This window comes from Camelus ferus, chromosome 1, assembly GCF_009834535.1.
Source record: "Camelus ferus isolate YT-003-E chromosome 1, BCGSAC_Cfer_1.0, whole genome shotgun sequence".
In the NCBI taxonomy this organism is placed as follows: Eukaryota; Metazoa; Chordata; class Mammalia; order Artiodactyla; family Camelidae; genus Camelus; species Camelus ferus.
Genome location: NC_045696.1, coordinates 88362003 through 88389344, shown reverse-complemented (window position 1 = coordinate 88389344; position 27342 = coordinate 88362003). Strand labels below are relative to the sequence as shown.

At 35.4% G+C, this 27342-nt stretch overlaps 1 protein-coding gene across 6 annotated transcripts in view; it reads left to right on the top strand.

The window, feature by feature from the left end:
- The window catches only part of NMD3 (NMD3 ribosome export adaptor), a 191253-nt gene that overhangs the window by 19991 nt on the left and 143920 nt on the right, over nucleotides 1-27342 (top strand). For 4 of the 6 annotated variants that reach the window (XM_032484984.1, XM_032484994.1, XM_032484999.1 and 1 more), the window contains exons 12-16: nucleotides 5025-5137; nucleotides 5953-6025; nucleotides 7369-7475; nucleotides 8362-8432; nucleotides 8881-8991. In XM_032484984.1, coding sequence (XP_032340875.1) covers nucleotides 5025-5137; nucleotides 5953-6025; nucleotides 7369-7475; nucleotides 8362-8432; nucleotides 8881-8991 — 475 coding nt within the window. Of the gene's footprint in view, nucleotides 1-5024; nucleotides 5138-5952; nucleotides 6026-7368; nucleotides 7476-8361; nucleotides 8433-8880; nucleotides 8992-22809; nucleotides 22833-23317; nucleotides 23404-27342 lie in introns of those variants that run through there. The other 2 variants (XM_032484976.1, XM_032485002.1) reach the window with 2 other exon arrangements.

The window sequence follows — 27342 nt, the reverse complement described above, 5'->3', positions numbered from 1 at the left end:
TTAGGGACTATTCATTGAATGTGAATGTTGTACTTCTTAAATATTTATGATACTAACTTCCTAAAGCAATTAGGGCCTTTATCTTGTGGCTTTATCTTATTGTTTCCTCATGATATCATTTAACTTACTTCTGAATCTTTTGTATTTTCATTAAGCTGGAAAGTGGGTCTAAAGTCTTGCTTGAATTTAGGTTAATTTAGGCAGAACATTTCAGAGGTGATGCTGTGTACTTTTTGTGATATATCAAGAGGCAAGCAATGGTTGGCTGTTTGACTTATAGCCAGATCTCTCCATTGTAAATTATGATTTTTTTCCCCCTTTGTTACTAGCCTGCCTGCCTGCCTTTTTCCTTCCTTCCTTCCACTCAGATTGCCTGAAATGCAGCCAGTAGGAGCCCCTTCAGAATAGTTTCTATGCCCTTTAAAAAAATTTTGTTTAAATGACTTTTCCTTCTTTTGAGCAGTTTTAGATTCACAGCAAAATTAAGAGGTAAAAGATTTCCTACATATCCCTTGCCTCTACACATGCATAGCTTCCGTTTTTAATGCCCTTCTCCCACCAGAGTGGTACATTTGTTCCAGTTGATGAATCTGCACTGACACATTGTAATCACCCAAAGTCCATATTTTACCTTAAGTTTCAGTCTTGGTATTTTCTGTGGGTTTGGACAAATGTATAATGACATGAATCCCATCATTATAGTGTCATGCAGGATATTTTAACTGCCCTGAAAATCCTCTGTGCTTTGCCTATTCATCTTCCCTCCCTCCTAACCACTGACAATCACTGATTTTTTTTTTTTTAATACTGTCTCTCCAATTTTGCCTTTTCCAGAATGTCATACAGTTGGACTCATACAGTCTTTACAAATTGCCTCTTTCACTTAGTAATGTGCATTTAAGATTCCTACATGTCTTTTCATGGTTTAATAGCTCTTTTTTGTTTTTGTTTTTTTCTTTAATGCCAAACAGTGTTTTATTGTTTCAGTGTACCAGTTTACTCATTCACCTACTGAAGGACATCTTGGTTGCTTCCAATTTTTGACAATTTATGAATAAAGTTGCTGTGAACATCCTTTTGCATGTTTTTGTGTGGACATGTGTTTTCAGCTTCTTTGGGTAAATACCAAAGAGCATGTTTGTTGCATTGTTTGGTAAGAGTATGTTTACTTTGTAAGAAAGTGCCAAACTGTCTTCCAAAGTGGCAGTATCATTTTGCATTCCCACCAGCAATGTTCCTCTTGTTCCACATCTTCACATTTGGTGTTGTCAGTGTTTAGGATTTTGGCCATTCTAATAGTCTGTGTTAGTATCTTACTGTCATTTTAATTTATATTTCCCTGATGACACGATGTGGGGTATTTTCCATATGCTTTTTGCCATCTGAATGTCTTTGGTGAGGTGTCTGTTAAGATCTTTGGCTCATTTCTTAATCAGGTTGTTTGTTTTCTTACTGCTGAGTTATAAGAGTTATTTGTCAATTTTGGATAATAGTCCTTTGTTAGATGTGTTTTTTTGCACATATTTCCTTTCAGGCTCGTTTATCTTCTTACTCTCTTGACATTGTCACAGAGCAGAAATTTCTAATTTTATTGAAGTCCAGTTTATCAACTATTCTTTCATGGATCCTGCTTTTGGTGTTGTATCTAAATAGTCATTGCCAAACCCAAGGTCAGCTAGATTTCTCCTTTGTTATCTTCTAGGGGTTTTATAGTTGTGTATTTTACACTTAGGTCTGTGATCCATTTTGAGTTAGTTTTTGTGATGAATGTAAGGTTTGTGTCTAGATTGACTTTTTTTTTTTTTTTTTGGCTTGCTGATGTCCAGTTATTCCAGCACCATTAGTTGAAAACACTGTCTTTGCTTCATTGTATTGCTTTTGCTCCCTTGTCAAAGATCAGTTAACTGTATTTATGTGGGTGTATTTCTGGGCTCTCTGTTTTGTTCCATTGATCTATTTGTTCTTTAGTCAGTACCATACTGTCTTGCTTACTGTAGCATTATAGTAATGCTTGGGTAGTGTCAATCCTACAACCTTTTCTTCAGTTGAGAAAGTTGGGTAGTGTCAATCCTACAACCTTTTCTTCAGAATTGTGTTGACTATCCTGTATCTTTTGCCTCTGTGTACAAACTTTAAAATCAGTTGTCAATATCCACAAAATAACTTGTTGAGATTTTTTTAAATTGAAATAAAGTTGATGTACAATAGTATTTTATTTTCAGGTGTACTACACAAGTGATATGAGTTTTGCATCTATTATGAAATGATCACCATGGTAAGGACTAGTAATCATTACAGAGTTATTACAGTATTATTGACCATATTCCTTGTGCTGTATGTTACACCTTCATGGCTTAACTTGTTAGGATTTTGATCAGAACTGCATGAATCTTAAGATCAAGTTGTGCAGAACTTACATCTTGACAATATTGAGTTTTCCTGTCAATGAACATGGAACATCTCTCTGTTTGAGTTATTTGATTTTGTTCATCAGACTTTTGTAGTTTTCCTCATAGAGGTCTTACACATATTTTGTCAGATTTACACCTTAGTATTTCATTTTTTTGGGTGCTAATGTAAATTATATTTTTAAATTTCAAATTCCACTGTTTTCATGTTGGTATATAGGGGAGTGACTGACTTTGGTTTATAACCTTGTGTCCTGTAATCTTGCTATGTTCCACGAGTGTTTTTGTCCAGTCAGATAGTCTTTGTAGATGATCATGTCATCTGCAGCGATAATTTTATTTTTTTCTTCTCAATCTATATACCTGTCATTTCCTTTTCTTGTCTTTTACATTAGCTAGATTTTCCAGTAGGATATTGAAAATGTGCAGTGAGAGGGAACATTCTTGACTTGTAGGATCTTAGTGGGAAATCTCCAAGTTTCTCACCTTTAAGTGTAATGCTGGTTAAGTTTTTTTTTTTTCTTAAGTAGATATTCTTTATCAAGTGAAGGAAGTTTCTCTCAATTCCTAGTTTACTGAGAGTTTTTATCATGAATGAGGGTTGGATTTTGTTACATGCTTTGTCTTTATGTGTTGATACCATCATGTGATTTTGTTTGTTTTCCTTTTTAGCGTGTTGATGTGGTCGATGGGTTTTTCAAATGTTGAACTAGCCTTGCACACATAGGTTAAATCCCACTTGGTCATGGTGTACAATTCTTTTATATTTTGTTGAGGATTTTTGAATCTGTGTTCATGAGAAATTGGTCTGTAGATTGTTTTCCTTGTAATGTCTTCCGTTTTGGTTTTAGGGTAATGCTGGTTTTGTAAAAAAGTTAGGAAGTATTCCCTCTGCTTCCATCTTCTGGAAAAGACTGTAGAGGAATGGTATAATTTCTGCCTTAAATGTTTGATACAGTTCACCATTGAATCCATCTGGGCCCAGTGCTTTCTGTTTTGAAAAATTATTAATTATTGACTCAAGTTTCTTTGATAGATATCAGTCTATTCCTGTGTCCTTTTTTAAAAATTGAAGTATAGTCAATTTACAATTTTCATTATAGGCCATTACAAGGTATTGAATATAGTTACCTGTGCTATACAGTAAGATTTCGTTGTTTATCTGCTACCTATGTTGTTCTTTTGACATAACTTCTCTAGTCTTTGAAAGCGTTCTTTGTGGCACACCACCACATCATTTACGTGTTCCAAAATCACATTGTATAGTTCTTACCCCGTATCTGAAATTAGGTATTTCTTCAAGGATGTTAAGTCTGATTTCTTTTCTGCTGTGAAATAGTATTTTGAGGTCCCCCCAAACTGGATACTAACAGTGCTCATTTCTTTTGAGGTAATTTTGTCTTGAGACAAAACTAACCTCTGATAATTTGGGGGAAATCAATGGAAATGGAAAAATTAATTACTTTTCATATTTTTATTTAAAAAATTTAATAATATGATTAAGAGCAAACTTCTTATCTTTTAAGCATCTCTTCTCAGGCATATATAAAATGAGATATTATACTTTCTTTGCTTTCAGAAAATGCATTTAGCTAGAATTTAGTCTTTCCCTGGTGATTCACATTTATTTATTTATTTATTTATTTATTTACTTACTTACTTACTTACTTACTTACTTACCTATTTACAGAGGAGTTACTGGGGATTGAACCCAGGACTTAGCACATGCTAAGCATGAGCTCTACTGCTTGAGGTATACCTCTCCCCGATTCATTTTTTTTTTTCCAGTTTTTTCCCCTAAATCTGGATTTTTTCCTGAATCTGATGTCTGTTATTTTAGTTTCTTCCTCTATTGCTACCTCTTCATTTCACCTCTTTGAGTTTCCTTAATTCTGTGTATAACTTTTTTACTTGGGTCTGTTTTTGTTAGTAAAAGGTACTGGCATGTACTATACTTAATTCAGCCTGGAAGTTTGAAATGTCAGTTAAATTGTAAAATTCCATGTTGGAATGGGGCTTTAATGGTTTTCTACTTTAAAAGTTCAAATTTGGGATGTTATTTCTATGACAAATAGTTTAGAAGAAAAAAGTTAAACCTCAAAATAGTAGGCATTCAAAAAATAGATTTAAAGATTTGGGTTCTCTTGTGGTAGTGGTGCCACTGGGATTGCTAGATTATTTTCTGTGAGTCCTGTTTTTTTAAACTTACGTAAAACAGGGTTGCTTAAAATGTTACCTGAATTTTAGACTCCCCTACGTTTAAAAAAAGTTTTTCTTTTTGCTCAGTCTGTGTTGGCCCATCTCGTTGTGAAACATATCTTTTGAGAATTCTACATATGTGTCTGTTTTTAGGTGACAATGTTAATGTCTTATAAAAGCTTTGAATAAAATCTTAATAAAATATTATCTTATGAGTTACTTATGAATCTTTTTCTGTACTCATAATTCTGTAATTTGTGAACTTTGACAGTATGTCAGAAGTCTGGAAAATAATACAATTTCTGTCTTTAAAATGAAAATCAGAAAACCAAAATCAACATTGTATTTAACTTTTCCATGAGGTGCTTTTTAAGTTATGCTTAGATTATTGAAGAGTACATTTTCTTTCCTGTTAAGCATACCCTCGGAGAAGTCTGGGTACAGAAAACATCTGAAATGAATACAGATAAACAGTATTTTTGCCGCACTCATTTGGGACATCTTCTAAATCCTGGAGACCTGGTGTTGGGGTTTGTATTATCTTGCAGTATTTTAAACTGTCAGTTAGCACTGCAGATTTTCTCTGGGAGCCAGTGGAGCAATCTAAAATACTAGAGTTGTTTATTCTAAAAAGAATTTAAGAGTTCTTAGGAACCTTTTAGCTCATTTTATTTTTGATAAATAAATTAAACTATTTATTGGATAGAGGATAGAAGCCCATAGTTATTCCATTTTGGCCATCATCTTAAAGAGTCATTTGTTACAAGATTTTGAGAAATTGAACCCTGAAGTTATATGATTAGATTATATTTATAGCCTTTTGGAGGAAGCAGGTAGTTTTTTATTATGCATATGCTGCTGTTAAAATATTTCCCTTTTAAAATATGGCAGCTGTATGTGTAAGAGCTCTTTACAGGTATAGGACAGTCCATTCTGATGCAGAACTTATAAGCATGCATTAAACATTACTTTTGCTCTTAGGGTTTCAGTTCCTTTTACTAGACAATGAAAGGTGTTTTGTTTTTGTTATTTATAATCTAAATGGGACCATCTCACTGAATCCTAATGTTAGACCAAATATAATTGTTTTGCTTCTTTTACAAGTATATGGTGAGGTGGACAATAATGGATGACATGTGAAACTCAGAGATAGAGTACATTATTTTATTTACTGGAATCTGTAGAAACATGTTCACTGTGTAGTACACTGCAAAACTTTTAAAGTGAGAAAGCATATTAAATGTTTGATCTTAGAAGGAACTTTTAGGTGATCATCTATGAAATAAAAAGTTACATGGAAAGAATAAATGTTTTTGTAATTAAGTGTCTTATGTTTTCATTTTAGGTTTGATTTGGCCAACTGTAACTTAAATGATGAGCATGTCAATAAAATGAAATCAGATAGAATCCCAGATGTGGTAAGGCTTTAGATTTTTCCCCTTTTTTCCTGTGTTAACAAAGGATTGATGTAACTCTTATGGGTAAGATGCATAAATTCACATTTTTGGAAATAACAAATCAATTTAGAGATTCCTTTTGATATTGCAGTTAAAGTGTAATAGCAAAACCTTCCTTTAAAATAATTATTCTTGGTAGGTAAAATTCAGGATTTATTGAGTGTTTTGGTTGCTCTTATAATCAGATTTTCATTCTGTCAAAATGTTTGATGGTATCTGTAGAACAAAAATAAATTTGCAACGAAAAATGATGACCTTTAGAATTTATTGCTGTTCATTCTTTTAGGCTCAGTATATTATGTATTGTTTAGTTAAGGCATTTAGAGTTAAAACCATTTTTCAGGTTTGAAATTTAATTGTAGTTGAAAATAATCTCACAGTATCAAGTCTTAGAGAAAAAAATGTTACTTTTGAAAAAAAATCTGTTAAATTCTAACATGAGTTTATATGAATCATGAGCAACAGTGAATGTGAAGTGTGAAAAAGACTATATCTCCTGCTTGCTTATTCTTTTAAAATAAACATTGATTGCTTTAGCTGTGGTCAAAAATAACAGAAATAAAGTCATGGCATAAGAAAGGCTCTCTTTCTTACCACCCAGTTGTACTTTTATTAATTAATAAATTAGTAAATAGAAGCATGGTTTAGGTAAGTCTAAATAGGTATTTCTCACAAAGTTGTAAGAGAAGATCAAGATGGTCTTACAAAATTTTGTATTGTAAAGTTATTTTCATTTAAACAGTCCACACTTTATTAAACTGTTGTAGGACATACAGTTGTGAGAAATATGTATCGTTCTATAAGTGCTTATTAGGAGTAAAAGGGAGAAAAAAATGTCTGCCTGTGATAATGTTTCAGAATGATTTATGTGAATGATAGCTGAAAGCTACTATACTTTGGTATAAAGAAAAAAACAGTCACCAAAAACATGAAGTTTTTGGTGTAAAATATTTCAATTTTCAATCATTGGAAGATTTCAGTTTTCATTTTAATAATTATACAATTTATTAATAATTTTAATAATTATACAAATAAGGGTTAAATGCATTCTCATAAAATACTAAGTATGTTAAGAAAAATGTTAAATGGTCTCTTGACACTGCTTCTTGAGCCCTACTCTTTTCCCTGACTACTATCAGGTATGAGGTACAACCACTATCATCAGTTTGGTGACTTCCTGGCATTCCCATAACCTTTCATTTTTTAATTTTATTGGATTTTGAGGTACTGTTACCTAGTTCCCTTTTTTTGTTCAAATACAAATATTTTGTAGAAATATTTGCAAATATTTCTATTACTTTTAGGTATTAATCAAGAAGAGCTATGACCGTACCAAACGTCAACGTCGTAGAAACTGGAAACTGAAAGAGCTTGCAAAAGAGAGAGAAAACATGGATGCAGATAATGAAAGGTTCCACTTTTCTTTAAACTTCATATGTTTTCTCAAAGGAAATCCTTGTGATAAATCTTTATGGTTTTTATATTGTAAAGAAATAGTTGTCACACAGTTGGTCCTTGTACTCAGTATTAATTTTGTATTCTTATCAATGTGTTGTTTGGATCGGTATAAGCGGACATAATGACATTTAACAAAGTTTTAGTTATTATTGGCTGAGTTATGATTGTAGATGATTCATTTGAAAAGTTAAAATATAATGAGCACCTTGTGGATATCACAAATAGCAAATGAGTACTTCAGACGGTATAAAAAGAAAACAGCTCATTGATATGAGATATTCTGTTTGTCAAATAACAATGAGAAATGAAGATATTGTGTTCTAGAGAAGTGTATTGGATGATTGGAAAAATGGCCTTAATGATGGTGAAGACACTGTTAGGATAAAATTGTGTCGTGAAATGTGAGTGGAAAATAGCAGTGTTTCTAAAATATAATCTCATAGTATAATTTAAAATAAGTATGTATAAGTATATCATGTTAACTTAATTAGATATTATAAGTATATATTTGACTATTTCATTTATAGTCTTAAAATGTGTATTTCAACTTGGCCATAAATTTTTGCAGGGGAGGATGAAGTTTGAAGGGGTCTTCTCATTGTCGTGTATTTAATGTCACCTTATATTCAGTGTGTATTTTTTTTATCATGTAATTTTGAAAGAAAAGATTTTTTAAAAACCTGTCAGAGTATTGACATCCATATCTGACCTTCAGTTATTATTTTAAGGATTTTAATACTTGGAACACATTTATCTTATAGTGCTGAAAGTGAAGAAAACATAATTTCATACTTTCTTGGTAAAGATGAAATATTTGAATGTTTCTTTATCCTTCTTAGGCAATACCAAGATTTCCTTGAAGATCTTGAAGAAGATGAGGCAATTAGAAAAAATGTAAACATTTACAGAGGTTGGTGTTTTAGGAGTGTTTAAGTTGTGTCTTCTGTGTATAGATATATTATACCAGTGTGAGTATTTTGTTATCTTAAACTTTGATTCCATAAATGACCTATTACATGTTTTTAAAACAACTAAACATTTACTCCCTCTTCCCCCAAATAACCCCCCAAAACTTGAACAGTAATAGTTATTAAAATGTTGTTTACTATACCACATTAGAAATCATTTGCATCCTAGCATGAGCCCTCAAATTTGCTGATCCCTTTACTAGTAGATAGTTACTCATAATACATTTATGGAAGTTTAGTCATTCAATGCATATTTAAATGCCTGTTCTAGATATGGTATAAGAGCTGTGGATATAATATGATTAAATAATACATCAATGATGATGGCGGCAGTATTTGCATATTTCCTTATTTATATTTATTTGAAATCCTCTTTGTATTTTTCCTTAGATTCAACCATTCCGGTGGAAAGTGACACAGATGATGAAGGAGCACCTCGTATTAGTCTGGCGGAGATGCTTGAAGACCTTCACATTTCCCAGGATGCTACTGGTGAAGAAGGTGAATCAATGATGACATAATGAGATAATGTTGTAGATGGTTTCCACATCCTTAGGCTCAGGATGTTAGATGGAATAACTTTTTGTTTTTTCTGTCTATGCTTTCATATTGAGAAGGAGAAATTTAGTTTTAAACCTGACTAAATATGACTATTTTGATTGCTCACTTGAAGACTGGAAAAAGATTGATGGCTTTGAAGCTTTAGATAAAAGATTATGGAGAATGTAATTATTGCTGATATTTAGGCCATTTTATGTATGGAGTTTTATGGGCTTGCTTTTTTATGAGACGATAGTATTTTCACATACTATAACTCTGGGTTTAAAAGCTGACAAGTTGTGATTCCTTGGAGGTTACCTAAATCCTCAAGCATATAACAAGCTTTTACATTCTTTTTGTATTAATTGCTTTAGTAAAAGAGTATATGAGAAATAATTTTTAATATGAATTTGCCACGCACGTTGATCCACTTTAGATCATTTTTATATCCTTGGAATAGGGAAGTTGGAGTTCAGTTTATCATTGGACATTCGATAGGAAAGTTAATCTTTTTCAATTCACAATATTTACTTCTTTGAAAGCCGGAGGTTATCTTAATTTTTAATGCAGAAGAAAGTATATTTAAAATATTTGTGGATTTGTAGCAAACGTAGACTATTTAAAGGTTAAAGAGCAGTTTATACCTTTGTTGTTTTGGTCTGTGCCAGCAGCTTAGTGCAGTAGCTGCTTATGTCATAAAAATGTCTTCCTATCACTTCAAAGGTTTTGCTTTTAAAATTTTGATTTACAAATTGAGAAGGAATTCTTTTTCTGTAAGTTTCTATCATTGAATGAATGTATCATCATCAAAAAGAATATTAGAATCCAGCAGATAGATGAAGAAGTAACAAAAATGATCTTCATGCTTTATAAAACTGCAAATCAGATATGAATGAGGAATGCCTTCCACATCCTTGAAGGAGAAGCCTTGGCTTGGGTTTTAAAGTGTTCTGAAAATGAAGTATTAAGATCCTATTCCTATAAGCAAGATTGGACTTACTAAGCATGCCAGAACTAAGAGCTAATTCATAAATTCTGTATACACCACTAAATAAGGGAATTGAGTAAGTGCTGAATGGGACCACTTCCCTTTATAAGATTCGACTCCCTAATTGAGAAGTTCTGAATAAAACCGTATGCTTTCTGAGGTGGCTCCTTTTCTGTCTTCATATTTAAAGTTTTTATATGTGGTATGTGTTTACCTCTTCTATGTGAAGAGTTTAAAAAGCATGAAAATAAAAATGTTCTCCCCATTTTTGTGTCCTTGAAGTGGTTACATCAGTGTCTATCTCATGCAGTTTTTCAAAGTAGAACTAATCTTTAAGTACTTGTCATATGATTTTCCCACTGAAAAATACAGTTTCCCACTAGCCATATTTAGTCGTACTCATTTTGATGATGTGTCTTTGTGAGTAATGAAACCTGTTAAAAGAAGGCTGTGCCAAGGTGAGGGAATATAGTTAAAAGCTGTTAGCCAAGAGTGTGCACAGTTACAGAGCCTTGATAAAACCACCATTTTAGAGTGTAGCTCCTAGGCTTCTGGGTCCCAAAATAAACTCGATGTCCCAGAGTTGATACAATTTGGGAATTAATCAAAATCACAGGCACCTGATTTATAAATATAAATAATTTCAAAGTCAGTATGATTCATTATTTTTTGTAGCCAGATCTTCGTGAAGCTGCTGTTTTATAAGTTAAGATCACTAATGAGCAAGGAAATAGTTGAGGGGAGAGAGTTGCTTGTATAGTTCAGATGTTTAACAGCATTGAGCTAATTCCTTGCTTAAGATCCGGTTCATTTAAGCAAGAACCCAGAATTCCAGGCAATGTGCTGAAACACACTTCTCTGGTCAGTACTGAGTAAGTGCCAAGAGTTTTCCCATGACTCTTAATTTATTAAATATGTTCATGTTGATTCCCATCCTTTAGATAACTTGATCTGTTATTTTTAGCCCAAAGGATGTTTACTTTTAAAAATAATTTATTTAAAATTTTGATGTCATTTCAGACAAAAGTTGCAGATTAGTACAGAGAATTCCTGGATACCTTTCACTCACATATGCCAAATATGAATACTTAACCTCATTTACTGCTTTCCTTCTCATTTTTTTTCCTGAACCATTTAAGAGTAACTTCCTAAATATTTGCTTTTTCCCTTTCAAATCAGGGAATTTTCTTAAATAATCACAGTACAGTGATCAAAATAAGAAAACATTGATACAATACTGTTACTTAATTGTGGACCAAATTGAGATTTTTGTCAATTGTTCCAACTATAAAGTCCTTTATAGGAAAAAAAAAATCTAGGATTATGTGTTGCATTGAGTTCTCATATCTGTTTAGACTTCTTTCATCTGGACCAGTTCCTGAGGTTTTTTTTTTTTTTTTTTTTTTTTAATGTAATTGACATTTTTGAAGCGTCCAAATCAGTTGTTTTATAGATTGACCTCAGTTTAAGCTTCTCTGAAGTTTTCTCATGATTAAATTTAGGTTAAGCCCTTTTAGTAGCAGGACTACCCCAGACATAATGCTAAATTCTCAATGCACTGCATTAGGGAACATGGGCTTTCGGTTAGTCTAGATGTTCCGAAACTTTCTTGGTTTATTTGTTGGTTTTCTCTTTGAAGGAATTAAAGGATTTAATCCTTTGCAGCTTTTATTTTAACTTGATTTTTCTTTTGAAATTCATTAATTTATAGATGGTCAAGTTTATGCTTTGATTTACAGTTCTTTGAATTTTAACATGTATAGATTCATGTAATTATCACTATAATCAAAATACAAGAAAATTCTCTTATCCCCCCCAACCTCCCTGAATTCCCTTTGCTACCCCTTTGTTTTCAAACCTTTCACTCATCCTTAACCTCCATCAGCTTCTTATCTTTTTTCTAATCTTATGGTTTGCTTTTTCCAAAATATGTAAATGAAACCATACAGTATGTAGCTGAGTCTGGTTTTATTCACTTAGCATGGTGCACTTGAGATTCGTCTAAGTATGGTATATGTCAAGAGTACTTTTTATTTTGAATAATACTGAATTGTATGGATGTTAAAAAAAACCTGGTCCCCATAGCCTGCCATCCATTTACTTCATTATTTAATTCCACTCTACATTTATAGTGGTATCAGAACTGTTAACTTATGCTCTGTGAAAAACATTATTGCAGTAAGTGCGTGTTCACAGTTCCTTTTGCCTTGAGTTTTACAGACTGCACTCATTTTCAGTTATTTAGTGACCTAAATAACTTCTCCCACCTCCTTCAGTGAAGTTGTTTTCATATATTTGTATTAGTTAGACTCTGTTGTCACATTCTGCATTTAATCCCCTGACCTCATAAATGATTTTTTAAAAGTTGCATACATTAAGGTTCATTCTTTGTGCTGTAAAGTTATATGGGTTTCGACAAATGCATAATGTCTTGTATGAGTCCACCATTACAGTATCATACAGAATAGTTTTACTGCGCTCAGAGTCTCCTGTACTTCACCTGTTCATTCTGAACCCCATACCTTTGGCAACCACTGATCATTTCACTGTCTCTATAGTTTACCCTTTCCCAGAGGGTCATATAATTGGAATCATATAATACATAGTCTTTCATACTGGCTTCTTTCATTTAGTGATATGCCTTTACTGTTACCCTGTCTTTTGTGGCTTGTTAGTGCATTTAATTTTATTGTTGAACAATATTCCATAGTATAGATGTGCCATACTTTCTTTATCCTGTCACCTATCAAAAGATACCTTGATTAATTCCAGCTTTTGGTGATTATGAGTAAATCTACTATAAACTTCCACATGCAGGTTTTTGTGTGGATAAAAGTTTTCAGATCAACTGAATAAATACCTAAAAGCATGATTGCCGGCTTTTACGGTAACACTACATTTAACTTTGGAAGAGACTGGCTTCCAAAGTGGCTGTGCTGTTCTACATTCCCACCAGCAATGTGTAAGAGTTTCTGTTGCTTTGTGTTCTTGACAGTACTTGGTATTACTAGTTTTTTGGGTTTTTTTTTATTTTAGCCATTCTAATAGGTGTACACTGGTATTTCACTGTTGTCTTAATTTGCAGTTTCCTGATGATAAATGATGATTAGTATCTTTTCCTGTGCTTATTTGCTACCTGTATATCTTCTATAATGAAGTATCTGTTCAGATCTTTGGCCCATTTTTAAATTATATGGTTTTCTTATTGAGTTGTTTTTTTCCCTTCCTGTTTTATTGATATCTAATTGACATACAGCACTTTATGAGTTCAAGGTATACAGTATAACGATATGACTTACATACATCATGAGAAAAATGATTATCACAGTAAATTTAGTGAACATCCATCGTCTCAAATAGGTACAAAATTAAATTGAAAAAGAAAAAAGAAGTTTCCTTGTGATGAGAACTCTTAGGATTTACCCTTAACAACTTAAGTGTATAATATGCAACAGTGTTGATTATATTCTTATTGTTGAGTTTTAAGAGTTCTTTGTATACTCTGGAGACAGGTCCTTTATCAGATATGTGTTTTGAAAATATTTTCTTTGTGGCTTGCCTTTAAAAATATATGTGAAAATAAATATGTATGTGAGCTATTTGTATGTAATGTATGTAATTAAACATGATTGTGTAGAGATGGGATCATACTGTCTGTATATTTTTGTACCTTCTTTTTTCTTTGACATTATCTTATTAGCCTTCTCTAAGCCATTAACTATTCTTAAACATATTTAATAATAAAATAATATTCCACTGGTAGATTGCAGAAATAGCTCCAATTTTTCATTCTTCCTTGTGTCCATTCCCTTTATCCTATAACTCACAATAGGACCAAATGATAAACATTTAAGGCTTTGCAGGTCATTTGGTCTCTGTCACAACTACTCTGCTGTTGTAGCGTGAAAGAGCCATGGACAGTATGTACAGGAAAGGAAGAGACTATATTCTAATAAAACTTTATTTAAAAAACAGGCAGTGGGTCAGGTTTTGCCTGTAGCCTACAGTTTACTGACCCCTGACATAACTTTATAGTGCCCTTCTACTCTTGTCTGTGTTTTGGTAATTAGAATGAAGTACAGATTCTGAGCTTAGGTCTTAGGAGGAGTTAGGCCTTTGTCATAACTATGAAAACATGCCTGGTTGAGTGTTGGAGGAAGAGATACAAATAGTACAGACCAGGTTGCCCCAGTTGCCTTGTATGAAGCCAGTCAGCCCTCAGACGTTGAGCAAGCCCAGCTAAGATCATCAGAGGTGCCAAGCCAACTCCCAGCTAACCCTGGACACGTGAACAGTAAACTTAAATGCCACTGAGGGTTTGTGGTTGTTGCACAGCATTGTGGCATTAGACAGTTGGTAGACTGATAAACCAACATTTAATTACCCTGTCTCTAAAGTTGATCATTGCCAGGTTTTTTCCTTTTTCCTTTTTCCTTTTCCTGTAAGAATCTGTCCATTTTGCTCATTATTTTCTTTGGAATAAAATTACTGTCAAAGAGCATGTAAGGATCTCAGGACACTTTAGAAAAATCCTTTCCAGAAAGACACTTATCATGTGGTAGTTTCTGAGAGTGTCTCTTTTACAGTCTTAATGTTGTAGGTGATTGACGTGTTTTCTTTTTTTCACTTAATGCTTTCTAGACTTAAGTAGGTGAGGCCTGGTCCATAGTGATCGTTTTTTTGAACTTCTGTTGCAGTTAGTCTGTCCTACTTGGTTAGTTTTTATATGCCTCTGGAGTTACTACTATTTTTAAATGTGTTTGTCTTTCTAACTAGACTATATTTCTTTAAGGCAATACAAATACAATGTATAGGTTCTCAAATACATAATTAGTAGTATGATCTGGTTGAAGTCAGTATTTTGAAAAATGGGTAGAAATTTTTGTTGGGTATAGTTTTACTTTAAATAATTTCCTTACGAGTCTGTCCATAAACTAGAAATCAAGCCAATCTTAATAGCATTAGAGAGGCAGTAATTGGGATTTGTAGGGAGAGTTGTTCATGTAGACTTCATTTTACTTATAGGAACAAAACCTGTATTTAATTCTAAACTTGGTAAATTTTATGTGAGTAGTGCTAGTTAGCCACAGAAGTCTGAAGTAGTGTTAAGACAAACTGTTTAACACACAGTAAATTGTTTTCTTCCTCCAGGGAACTTTATTGTATATAATAGCACAAAATACTATTTGAAAATAGTCATTTGGACAGAGAAGTGCAAATGATTTGCACAGAGAAACCCGTAACCTATAATCAGAAGGATAAACTGTTGGGCAGTATTCAAGAAATATAAAATACCTCTGGTAGTTTTTCTGTGTTTATACATTTGGATCAGAATAATGTTGAACCACTGACTACTAGACAGGGGCTGAGATAAATTAGCATTCATCTGGATTCTAGAGTCAGCATAAAGGAAGGTGTAGAAGTCTCTGTGGAGTGTTACAAGATAGATTCCTGGGAGTGGTGACGCTCTGAATAGTCTGGCATGTGGAATTCTGTGTTTCAAAGAGAATCTTAAAAATATCTGTGTTCTGAATGTAGAGTTCCATTTTAGCATTTTACCTTTTGTGTCTGTGTGAGAATACACAGACTCTGATGGTAGGTAAATTTGTAATATTGCAAAAAGTCTGTTTGGGGTTGTTCTCCCAATCCCTTACTCTTTGTTTTCCCTTTCTCTCTTTTCATAGGAAATGGTCTGATATTTATAAGTAAGGGATAAATAAATAGTTACGGAATAAAATGTTATTCTTGAGAGTATTTTCATATTTGTTAGAGATCAAAGGCTTAAGCAAAGGCTCATTCAGATGGAGGAAATATTTTGGGAGATAGCAAGTCTTCTGAGTGTGGTAGATTGAATTGTTGGTAACAATTCTTAATTCCTTTGTAAGTAATATATAACTTTCTATTTCCCCATCCTCGTGGTGGTGGAGTGTGTTTCTTTGCCCCTTTGGATTTGGCTGTGTGACTTGCTTTGGCAGTGGGATGTTAGTGGATATGGTAAGAAGGTAAGATTAAAATACCTTTGCTTGTTTGCACTTGTGTTTTTGTCCTTCTGCCTTCACCATGAGAAGTAACCTGAGTAGTCACTTCCTCCCTAGCTGGGCTCAGAATGGAACATTTGAAGCAGTGTCACCCTGTACATCTGCTGAACCCCTGAGTTTAAGACTAAATAATTACGGTTACACCATTGAGTTTTGGGGTAGTTTTTCATGTAGTATTACTGGCAATAGCTAACTAATAGTCTCTGCATCTTTAAAATTTATTTCATTAAGTGGTTCTTGATGGATAATACCTTCTCTGATTGTAGAAATAGGCAACCTCCCTTTCCCCCACTTATCTGATAGGGTTAAACTTAACCTACATGGTAGTGGATGTACTTCTACAGATTCCCTTAAAGCAGCCTGGCTTTCACTGCTGCTTTCACTGTTGTTGTGAGCAGATACAACAGTTACATTGGGTACATTCCCATGCTCTCTCCCTTTTGCCAGTATTACAAGTTTTACTGATTTAAATATAGGTGCCTTGGGCAGACTGGGGAGGCCAAGAAGACCTAGCTCCAGTTGCTCCCAACCCTGCGTCAGGCTCGCAGCTTTACTTTTTTTAGATATTTGGTTTTCAGGTAAGATTTTGTTAGGGAAAAAAAGCTGTTTTTTAGAAAATTGAAAGTTTGTTGCTTATAAACAAACTTGTACATTCATGCCATGGAATATTATTCATCAGTAAAAAGAAATGAACTTTTGATACACACAACTTGGATGGATCTCAAGGGAATTATGCTGAGTCAAAAGATCCAATTTCAAAAGGTTATATACTATGTGGTTCCATTAATGTAACAAACTTGAAGCAACAGTTTTATAGATGGAGAACAGCTTAGTGATTGCCAGGGTTTAGGGATGGGCTTGTATGTGGAGGTTGTGTGTGGCTATAAAGGGAGCTTTTTGGTGATGGAATAGTTCCATGTTTTGATTGTGGTGATGATCACATGAAACTATGCAGGTGATAAAATGTGCAGACAGGCAGATACACATACACATGTGCTTGTAAAACTGATAAAATCTGAATAAACTCTGTGGATTGTCTCAGTGTTAGTTTCCTGGGCTTGATCACGTGCTGTAGTTATGCAAGATGTTTCCATGCTGGGAGCATAGGTGCAGAATGCACAGGGCCTCCCTGTACTTTTTTTTGTTATGTTCTGTGAGTGTATAATTATTTCAGAATTAAAAGTTAAGAATTAAAAGCATTGCCATGTATAAGAGCTAGTATTAGAGGAAAAGAAATAATTCTTCCTTTAATAATCAAATAAATAATAAATCACAGTAATAAATACTAATAAATAATCGAGTGATTTATTTGAAAGAAATTTAAGTGACTATTGAGACATTTTATTGGACAATTCATTCCTGATAATCTGAAATGTTCTTTAGAGAAAAGTTAATGTGACGTAAGAGGGTACATGTGTGTATGTATGTGTTTATTTGGTTCTGTCTAATGGAATTTATAGGAGTCCCACAAAAGGGGATCATTATTATTGCTGATGTTGGATAAAGGGAAGAGAGATCAGAGGGTCTTCTTTTATGATTATTAGGTTATTATTAGGCAGAAGGCAACTAACAGAGGACTAGCGATTTTTAGTTTCGGCAATCAGGAGACCTTTGTGTTAGCAAATTAAAAGCAGTTTTCTTTCCATTAAGAATGTTCAAAGCGTAATTGTTTACAGTAACATGCTCCTTTGTTGTCAGATATTTGGGGATAAACTGAAGCTCACAGGAGTTGGGTTGAGGCTTACTGATTTGGGGTGTAAAATCATCTAACAGCCCCTAGCTTTGGACTCTAACCTAATTCAGTGATGATAACATCACCAATGTCCTATACTATTTTCCCCAGTGTTCTGTGATTTGAGAATTTCTAGTGTAAGCAAGAAAATACAAATGCTTTTTTTAAAAAAAAGAATTTTAAGGATTGTGTTATGATTTGTCTTAGTACCTCTTTTAATTATTTTAAAAAATAGTTTATGATGCAAATCTAACATGGATTACAGGTCTGACAATATATTTGCCCGATCTGGTGCTTCTCACTGACTGAACCATGGCAAGTTTAGCATCAGACCTGTACTATGACACATGGAGCCATATTTACCCCAAGCATATGAATGAATCTATCAGAAAGGAAGGGAGGTCAGTCATATCCTTTATTGTGTAACTTATTTTGTATTTTCCTTTTTCTAAGGCATGAGGATACAAAATAAATGCTTACTTAAAAGGCCCACAGGTGTTACTCGGCTATCTTTATCATACAGTCACATTTCTTTTTTAAAATGGCATCACGTGGAAATACAGTTTTACTGGACTTGTGTATGAAAGGAAGAACATAGTGGAGTGCATAGGCTTAGGAGCCAGATGTCCAGGGTTCACATCGCAGCTGTGATCCTCAGGCAAATAACTCAATCTCCTTATCTGTAAAATGGAAATTCGGTTGTTTAAAACTGTGGGGTCCCATTATTGTCAAGGTAATAGAAAAGCAGTATTTTTCAGATGGTCTGTACTCTCTGTACTGACATAAAGGGTCTGGAAGTGCGAAAAGGAAGACAAATGGGCCTGGAACAGTAAAAATGAAGATGAAGGGGTGATGCTCAGAGATCAGAGGTGCAGATGCTGCCACCCTTAAGTTGACCTGTGGCTGTACTCTTGAAGGCACTGTTAGAGGCCAGCCTGGATCTGCTGAAGAGGTGTCACTTAACCAAAGAGTGCTGTTCCTGTGCCGGCTTCTCATCTGGAATCACTCCATTTCCATAGCAGCAAGAGTGTCTGCCAGCAACTGGCACACAATGGAAGCTGGGGTCTTTTTTCTTCAGCTTCCTTGGTTCCTTTCAGTGCCTCATAGAAAGCTACCTGGCAAGAGAGCTTAGGAATATAGTTTGATGTTTCCCAGATGTTCAGAGCAGCATATTGAAGGGTATGTGGGGTAAAAAATAACAAGTAACTAACCTGTGCAGTCCCTTCTTATGCATATGCACTTATCTTCCATAACCAGAAACTGTGTGTCTAGGAAGGAGAATTCGGGGACTTGAGCCACAGTAGTAAAGGGATGCATTCATTTTACTCCTTGTGTTTTGGGCTTTTTTTCTTTCTTTCTATTTTTTTTTTTTTTTGCAGAGGGAGGTCATTAGGTTTATTTATGTAGTTTTTTGATGGAGGGTACTGGGGATTCATCCCAGGACCTCTTGCATGCTAAGCACACACTCTACGACTTGAGCTATATCCTCCCCCGGACTTTGTTTTTAATGCTTTTACATCCACGGAATTGAATTGATTATACTCATTTCATGGCACATTGATTTTGGTTCATGCAAATCATCATGCCCATTCCTTCTTCCCGTTGTCACCCATGCCATGTATATGTCTACCTCTCATGCTTTTACATAGATACATGGAAATTCTTGAAAGATATGTAATGTTTTTCATGGGTTAAATTTAAATAAATGCTGTTGTGCTGAAATTTTTACTTTTTATTACCTTTTTACACTTAACATTAGGATTTTGAAATGGATCCATCTTGTAAATTGGTTCACTGTTTTTTGTTGCATGATACTCTCCCTTTCTCTTCTCATCTGTTTCCCATTGATGGACATTCAGGTTTCCTGCAATTATCTTGCATACATATTACAGTGAACAGCCTCATGCCTGTTTTATTGTTGGTCTGTTGAGTTTCTAGGGTATATATCCTGTATGGTAACAGGCAGCCTCTAACATGGCTCCCAGTGATCCCTGTCTCCTCATACCCATGCCCTTGTTGAGTCTCCTCCCGTTTAACATGGGCTGGGGTTCGTGATTCTCTTCTGGTGAATAGAAGCTGACAGCTGTGATGAGATGTCACTTCCAAGATCAGTTTTTTTTTTTTTTCCTTTAAAGATCTGTGACTTCTATCATACTTGCCATTTCTCATTCTTTCTTCTTTGGGGGAAGCCAGCTGCTATGTTGTGGACTGACCTGTGGAGAGGTCCATGTCTCTGACCAACAGTCAGTTAGTCTCTGAGGCATGACAACAGCTTTGTGAGTGAGCTTGGAAGCAGATGCTTCCCCAGTTACTCCTGAGGTAACTGCAGCCCCAGCTGACCCTTGATTGTAATCTTTTGAGAGACACCTCAGAGGGCCCCAGCTAAACTGCATCTAGATTCCAGACCTACAGAAATTTTGAGCTAATGTTTGTCATTTTAAGCCTCTAAATCTTGGGTAACTTGTTACACCGCCAGGTAACTAATATACCCAGGAATGTCATTGTTGGGTTGTGGGATATATGCATACTTAACTAAGTACTGTCAGATTTCTTTCTTAACAGCGATACTTGATGGCTTCTGTTTCCTTACACTTTCACTAGCACTTGCTAGTATCAGACTTTATGAATTTTTTTTTGTCAACCTGATAGGTGTAAAGTGATACCTCATTTTAATATTTATTTGATAACATGCTGACTATCATTTCCATTTTTAGCCAGTGCTTATTTACTTCTGCTCTTCTTTCTTCGATTTTTCTGTCTTATGTTGACTTGATGAAATGTCTTGTATAAATAGTCCTTATTGGTTTCAGACATTGCAGATATCTTTACTCATTTTAGTAGTTGTTAAATTTGCAAATAATGTCTGTCACTAAACAGAAATACTTAACTTTGATGTAGTTATAGCCATAAATTCTTTCTTCTTATTAAGGTATGTGCTTCTCTGGATCTTGCTTAGGCAGGGCAACTGATATCCATAATTTAGATTTTTTGAATAAATAAAAGTCTCTCTAAAAACTATTGGATGAATGGAAGTAGTTTTAAAAATATTGACAAACACTGTGCTCTCTTATTGATCATTTCACTTGAATTTGCTTTGCAAATTTTACATATAATGTGGTTAACTTAACCCATTCATAAATCTGAATAAAGGTGAGATGTGGCCATGTGGTAAGAGAACTGACTTAGGTTGGTAGAGAACCCCATAGGATTGAATTGGTCACCCAGTTACAGAAACTGTAATATAAAATATATTGCAAAATAATAAAAATGTGTTCTTCTCTTTCCTTTTTTTTTTTTAAAGAGGAGAAAGCCCCAAATTCTTTTAAACAGTAATTTTAGCTTTAGCTAAAAATGTCCACCAGATGGCACCAATGCGTGATAAGTACTTAGAAAATCAGAAGTCTTACTCTCACACTTATCTTAAAATCTGTTAAAATAAAATGTATTGACAGTGTAATTAAGGAGATAATTTTGGCTTTCTATTAATTAGTCTTCAAGAAACCCTTCCTGGGGCTCCAGGTGGAGAGAGGTGTCTTTCTCTGTGATCCTGTAGCTAATAGCACTCACCTGATTGCCCTGTAATTATTTGCTAGAGTCCATTCCTTTCATTTGAGATAGAGAATTGGGATAGTTTTAGTCTCACTAGGCCATTGATAGTGGGGCTTTTATTTATTTTTCTAGTAATCGTTAGGTTATGAGTTAAAGCCAGCCAGGTTTGGGAGAAGTATTAAAATGTGAACTTTCCAATTTTATGTATCTTTCAATGCTTATAAAACCTGCAGCTTTGGGAAAATAGTGGAAATAAACATTTCATTGCTTTAATTTTGTGTATTGAATTGATAAGGAAAAAATAGCCAAGATTATCCACCTCATTCCCTGGACTGATCTACAAATCCAGTTTCCTTTTGAGAAATGCGCATAGAGAAATTTACAGCCCTTGAAAAATGAGTATGAATTAATATGTTCAAGGACCATAAAAGTGATTTCCAAGCAGCAGCTTGTACTCCAAGTGTGAAACTTTCATACCATTTATCCTGAATGGTACTGATGGCTCTGTGAGTCTGATTATCCTAGAAAATTTTCTATGAGCTCCTTCTCTCTTGTCTTTGGAGACATGATACCTTTTCTGGATTATTGATAAGAGGACCAGCCAAGTATCAGGTTTTCTACCCCTGGAAAACATATCTTCAGAACCTTGTTACTGCTGGTTACTTGTGGCAAGTACTCAGTATGTTTTCACTATTGAATTCACTTTTTCAAAATGATCAATACCAGTATTTCCAAAAGTGTGATGAGTGAAATGATAGTCTTTCTTGAAGCTGCTCGGGAAGTGTTCTGTGGTTAAGCAATGGCAAACTGTTGTCTTAGGTACAGCTCATACTATCAGGTTAGAGACACCCTGAAGCCTATAGTGGTGATTTTCAGTGGAGCAGTACTATCCCCGAGGGGACATTTTATAAATTATAAATCTGTGGGAGTGTTTTTGTTGTCACACCAGTTGGCCCAGAGGTCATGGATAGCCTGCAGGGCACAATCTGTCCCGTAAAAGCAAGAGTTGTCCCTTGCTTCCTGGGACTTACTGTTGTCCTTACGGTCAGGTAGCTTTAAAATCTATTTATAATTAAGCTTAGAAACTAATTCTTTTACATATAAACACAAAATCATGATTTCATAAGAGTAGTCACTGATATGCCTTTGGAATACAATGACCATGTAAATTAAGGGGAGATTGTATTCTGTTTTGTTTGGAGCTTTACCAAGAATTTTTTACCATTTCAGAAAAGGGCATCATGAGCAAACAGCACTGGTTGTGTTTGAATCCCCGATACAGTGTGACTGTGTAGCCTGTGTGTGCAGCTGGCACATTCACCATAATTTTCCATGTGAAGGCAGGGGGCTGACTACCTATGTCTTTTGGTTTAGTCATTTCCAAGATTTACATATTAAAATACATATTATGCTATTGTTGGTCTTTCGAAAAATTACTTTTATGTAGGACATACCTATGAATTTTGTTTCAGGATGGTAAAGGAGGTGTTACAGAGATACCTGTTTACAACGAGAGAACATTGGATTTGAGAGGGTTGGAAACCACTATCCTAAGCGGAGAAATCTGGAGAATTTTCTTAACGAATCATTTGCTAAATTAATTTGATAATAGAGCCTTTATTTTGTGTATCTGTTAACTTTAGGGAAAGCTATATTAATGCTATACTAATACTAACTCTGTCACTAGTAAGACTTTTTATAGTACTTTATACTCTCAAAATGCCTTCCCCTGTGTTATTTCAACTTATTTTCACAACATTTATGAGGGGCAGAGCATAGGCATATTCTCATTCTGTAGATGAAACAGAAGAAGAAAGAATTGAGGTGATTCACCATGGATCACTGAGAGGTCTGTGCAGAGCTCGGATGAGAGGCTTGATTCCCAGAACCATGCCCTTCTACATCTGAAAGTTTGCTAATCCTAGCACAGGCTTCTCCCCACTCCTCCATCCTTCTGTAGCCAGGGAGTAGGCAGGGAAGAATTTGAACCCTGCGTCAGAGTAGCACTGGGGCAGGTGAAGCATTCCCCCAGTAAGGGGCTGACCGTCTAATCTGAAATGCACCAGTTTCTTATTTTCCAACTTCTTGTTGCTTGCATTTTTGAGTTCATCACCTTTCTTGTATGTCTAGATCAAAAGGGTGATCAAGGAAGGGAGAGAATATGAAACTGCAGCTCACTGGTTAAAACTGCCAGATGGAATGTGGAATGTGTGATTTAGCATTGCTTTGTATTACTTTGTTTTCCCATTATCTTCTGTTCTGCTTAAGATTTGTGGTTGAGATTTGCATAACCAAGTCAATTGAGATTACAGGCCTATAGGATGTCTTTGTTCTTAAGAGGAAATAGTAATGGCAAACAGTGCTTACTATGTCAGGCATTGTTCTAAGTGCCTTATGTACATTCATGTTATCCTTACAAAACTTTATGAGGTAGATAACTTCTTGAGAAGTTCTCGTGAGTAAAGATTATGTGTAACTCATTTCATCTATTTATACATTTGCAAAGCCTTACACCATGATTGGAACAACATATTTATTGATTTAATTTCCTTTAAAGGACAGTAAGATGGAGATCAAAGACAGTACCACTCTTTTCCTAATTAATTATTTCAACAGATTTATTGAGAAACTAGTAACATGTTAGATACTAGCATGCCCTGAAGAGGCAATTATAAATAAGACATACATAATTTTCACCTCAAGGGAGCTTATAGTCTTCTCTACTTTCATACTTTGGGTCTCTCAGTTTATTTTTGTTGTCCCCAATAAATCACTTGTTGCTCTGGTGGTGGTGGGTTGAACCAGACCACTCTTCACACACCCAGGACATGGAAAGGTGCTGCTGCTGGTGGTGGTAGAAGCAGCAGACAGTGTGGCAGAATTGTGCCCTCCTTCTAATGGTACTCATGGTAATTATAGCATGTCCAGCCATCATGTACTGTTACCCAGTTTCTTCCCAAGGGGGGCTCTAGATAAGCTCAGTGGCAGTCTTGTGCATCTGGCTAATGATTAGTTTGGTCCTGGGAGCCTAGGCTTCATTTCCTGGAGTAGATACTGAGGATGGATTGAGCCAGGAATAAGGAGGGGATTGAATCAGAGAAGTCAAGTCCATTTCAGATCGAAAGGACAAGCATGGGATGGATAATGGGGGACAGTGTTCAAAGTTTAGAGGCAATATTGTACAGAGATGAAACTGGGAATTGAAGGAATGGAGCTGGTGGTTAAGAGATAGTTGACATGGATACAGAAAACAAATTGTGGTTACCTTGGGGAAACATGATGGGCGTACGGGACTGAGGAGGGACAGATTGGGAGTTTGGGATTGATGAATACACATTACTATATGTGAAGGAAATAAGCAACAAGCACCTACTGTATAGCACAGGGAACTGTATTCAACTTCTTGTAATAACACATAATGGAAAAGAAACTGAAAAATATAAATGTATGTGTGTATGTGTATAACTGAATTGCTTTGCTGAACACCTGAAACTAACATTGTAAATCAACTACACTTCAATAAAAAATAAGAATAAAAAAAGATTTAGGTAGTTGATGGAGCCAAGAATTTTGTGGTACAGAATGCTGGAATGTCTAGATTTTACCATTCTTGAATTGCTCAGCTTGCTGAAAGATACAGGGCTAGGTTGTTTAGGGAGTGATGTCAGCCATGTAGCTGACTAAGACGTCCCTCGTTTGTGTCCTTCCCGCAACAACAGTCTGGCATCCATCCAGGGACAAAAGTGCCTTTGTGGGAGCTGTGGGATCCAGTCCCATATGCCAAGGAATCCTGGAGGAGTCTGCCCACCTGTGCATCAAGTAATAGGAATATGGACGTTGGTCCTGGCTGTGGATCCTGCAGTGGTCTGTAATCTGGCTCCTGCCCCTCTCGGCTGCAGTCCAGGAGCCCCTGGAAAACACTGTCTTAGACAATGACCCATGAGCAAGAGAGCCTTTGTGGAAGTCAAGAGTTTCCAGTGGAGAAGTTCTAGCACACGAGTGTAAGAAAAACATGAGTTTGGATGCATTGGAGTGGGTAAGAAGAAAAGTCTTTACCTGCATCACCACATACGCAAGATGGCACTGCTTAGGGCCAAGAGAGATCTTCACAGATTTCTTCTGTAAGGGAAAAAAAGAGTGTGTGAATGAGCATCTTGCTTCCCCAGTTGTGTGAGACACTGTCAAACAGGCTCATTGCTCTCACCCCATCGGGAATACTGAGTTGTGAGCTTCCTGACTAGGTAGGTGAGGGGAAAGACTGGGAGGGCAGCAGATTGGACTCTTGGAGATCATCAAAGGGACATGAATCCCACTAACTGGGTCTCAGACTCCATCAAGAAGCTTGCCCATCAAGTGGTGTTGGGAAAGCTGGACAGCTGCATGTAAATCAATGAGGTTAGAACACTCCCTCACACCATACACAGAAGTAAACTCAAAATGGCTTAAAGGCTTAAACATAAGACAGGACACCATAAACCTCCTAGAAGAGAATATAGATAAAACATTCTCTGATGTAAATCATAGCAATGTTTTCCTAGGTCAGTCTACCAAGGCAACAAAAATAAAAGCAAAAATAAGCGGGACCTAGTTAAACTTAAGTTTTGCACAACAAAGGAAACCATAAACAAAATGAAAAGATAACCTATGGAATGGGAGAAAATACTTGCAAACAATGAGACCAACAAGGGCTTAACTTTCAGAATATACAAACAGCTCATACAACTCAATAAGAGAAAAGTGAACAACCCAATCAAAAGATGTGCAGAAGATCTAAACAGACATTTCTCCAACGAAAACATACAGATGGCCAATAGGCACATGAAAAGATGCTCAATATCACTAGTTATCAGAGAAATGGAAATAAAAACTACAATGAGGTATCACTTCATACTGGTCAGAATGGCCATCATTAAGAAGACCACAAGTGACAAATGCTGGAGAGGGTGTGGAGAAAAGGGAACCCTCCTACACTGTTGGTGGGAATGTAATTTGGTGCAGCCACTGTGGAAAACAGTATGGAGATTCCTCAAAAACCTGAAAATAGTGTTAACCATGTGATCCAGTGATCCCACTCCTGGGCATATATCCAGAGAAAATTCCAATTCAGAAAGATACATGCACCCCAGTATTCACAACAGCACTATTCACAGCAGCCAAGACATGGAAGCAACCTAAATATCCATCAACAGATGATTGAATAGAGAAGATGTGGTGTGTGTGTGTGTGTGTGTGTAATACTACTAAGCCATAAAAAGTAAAACAATGCCATTTGCAGCACTGGGGACCTGGGGATTGTCATTCTAAGTGAAGTAAGCCAGAAAGAGAAAAATACCATATGATATCACTCATATGTGGAATCTAAAAAAAAAAGAGACAATGAATTTATTTATAAGACAGAAGCAGACTCAGACATAGAAAGTAAACTTATGGTTACTAAAGGGGAAAGGGGAGGGGAGGGATAAATTAGTAGTTTCAAATTAACAGGTATACACTACTGTATATAAAACAGGTAGACAGCAAGGTCCTACAGTATAGCACAGGGAACTATATTCAATATCTTGTATTAACCTATAATGAAATAGAATATGTATATATGTATGTGTGTGTGTGTGTATACACACACACATGACTGAATCACTATGCTGTACACCAGAAACTAACACAACATTATAAATCAATTATACTTCAATTTAAAAAAAAAGAAGCTTGCCTATGAACCATTGGGGGCACCTTGCCAGCAGATCCCCCAAATGACCTATGGGCACCCCAGTGCTCTGTGTGCTTTGTCCCCCTCTCTTACACCATGGTGGCTCCCTGTGCATGCTCCCACGGTGGCAGCAAGAGTGAGCTTTGGCAGATGGCTAGTGAGCACATGAGAAAAGCCAACCTGAATCTGCGGTTGAGGGAGATCCCACAAACTTGAGGTTTCGTGCTAGCCATCTTTGTAAAAACAAAGGGAGGCTGTAGGCACCCAGCCTGGCCTGTTGCAGGATTAAGGGAAGGCA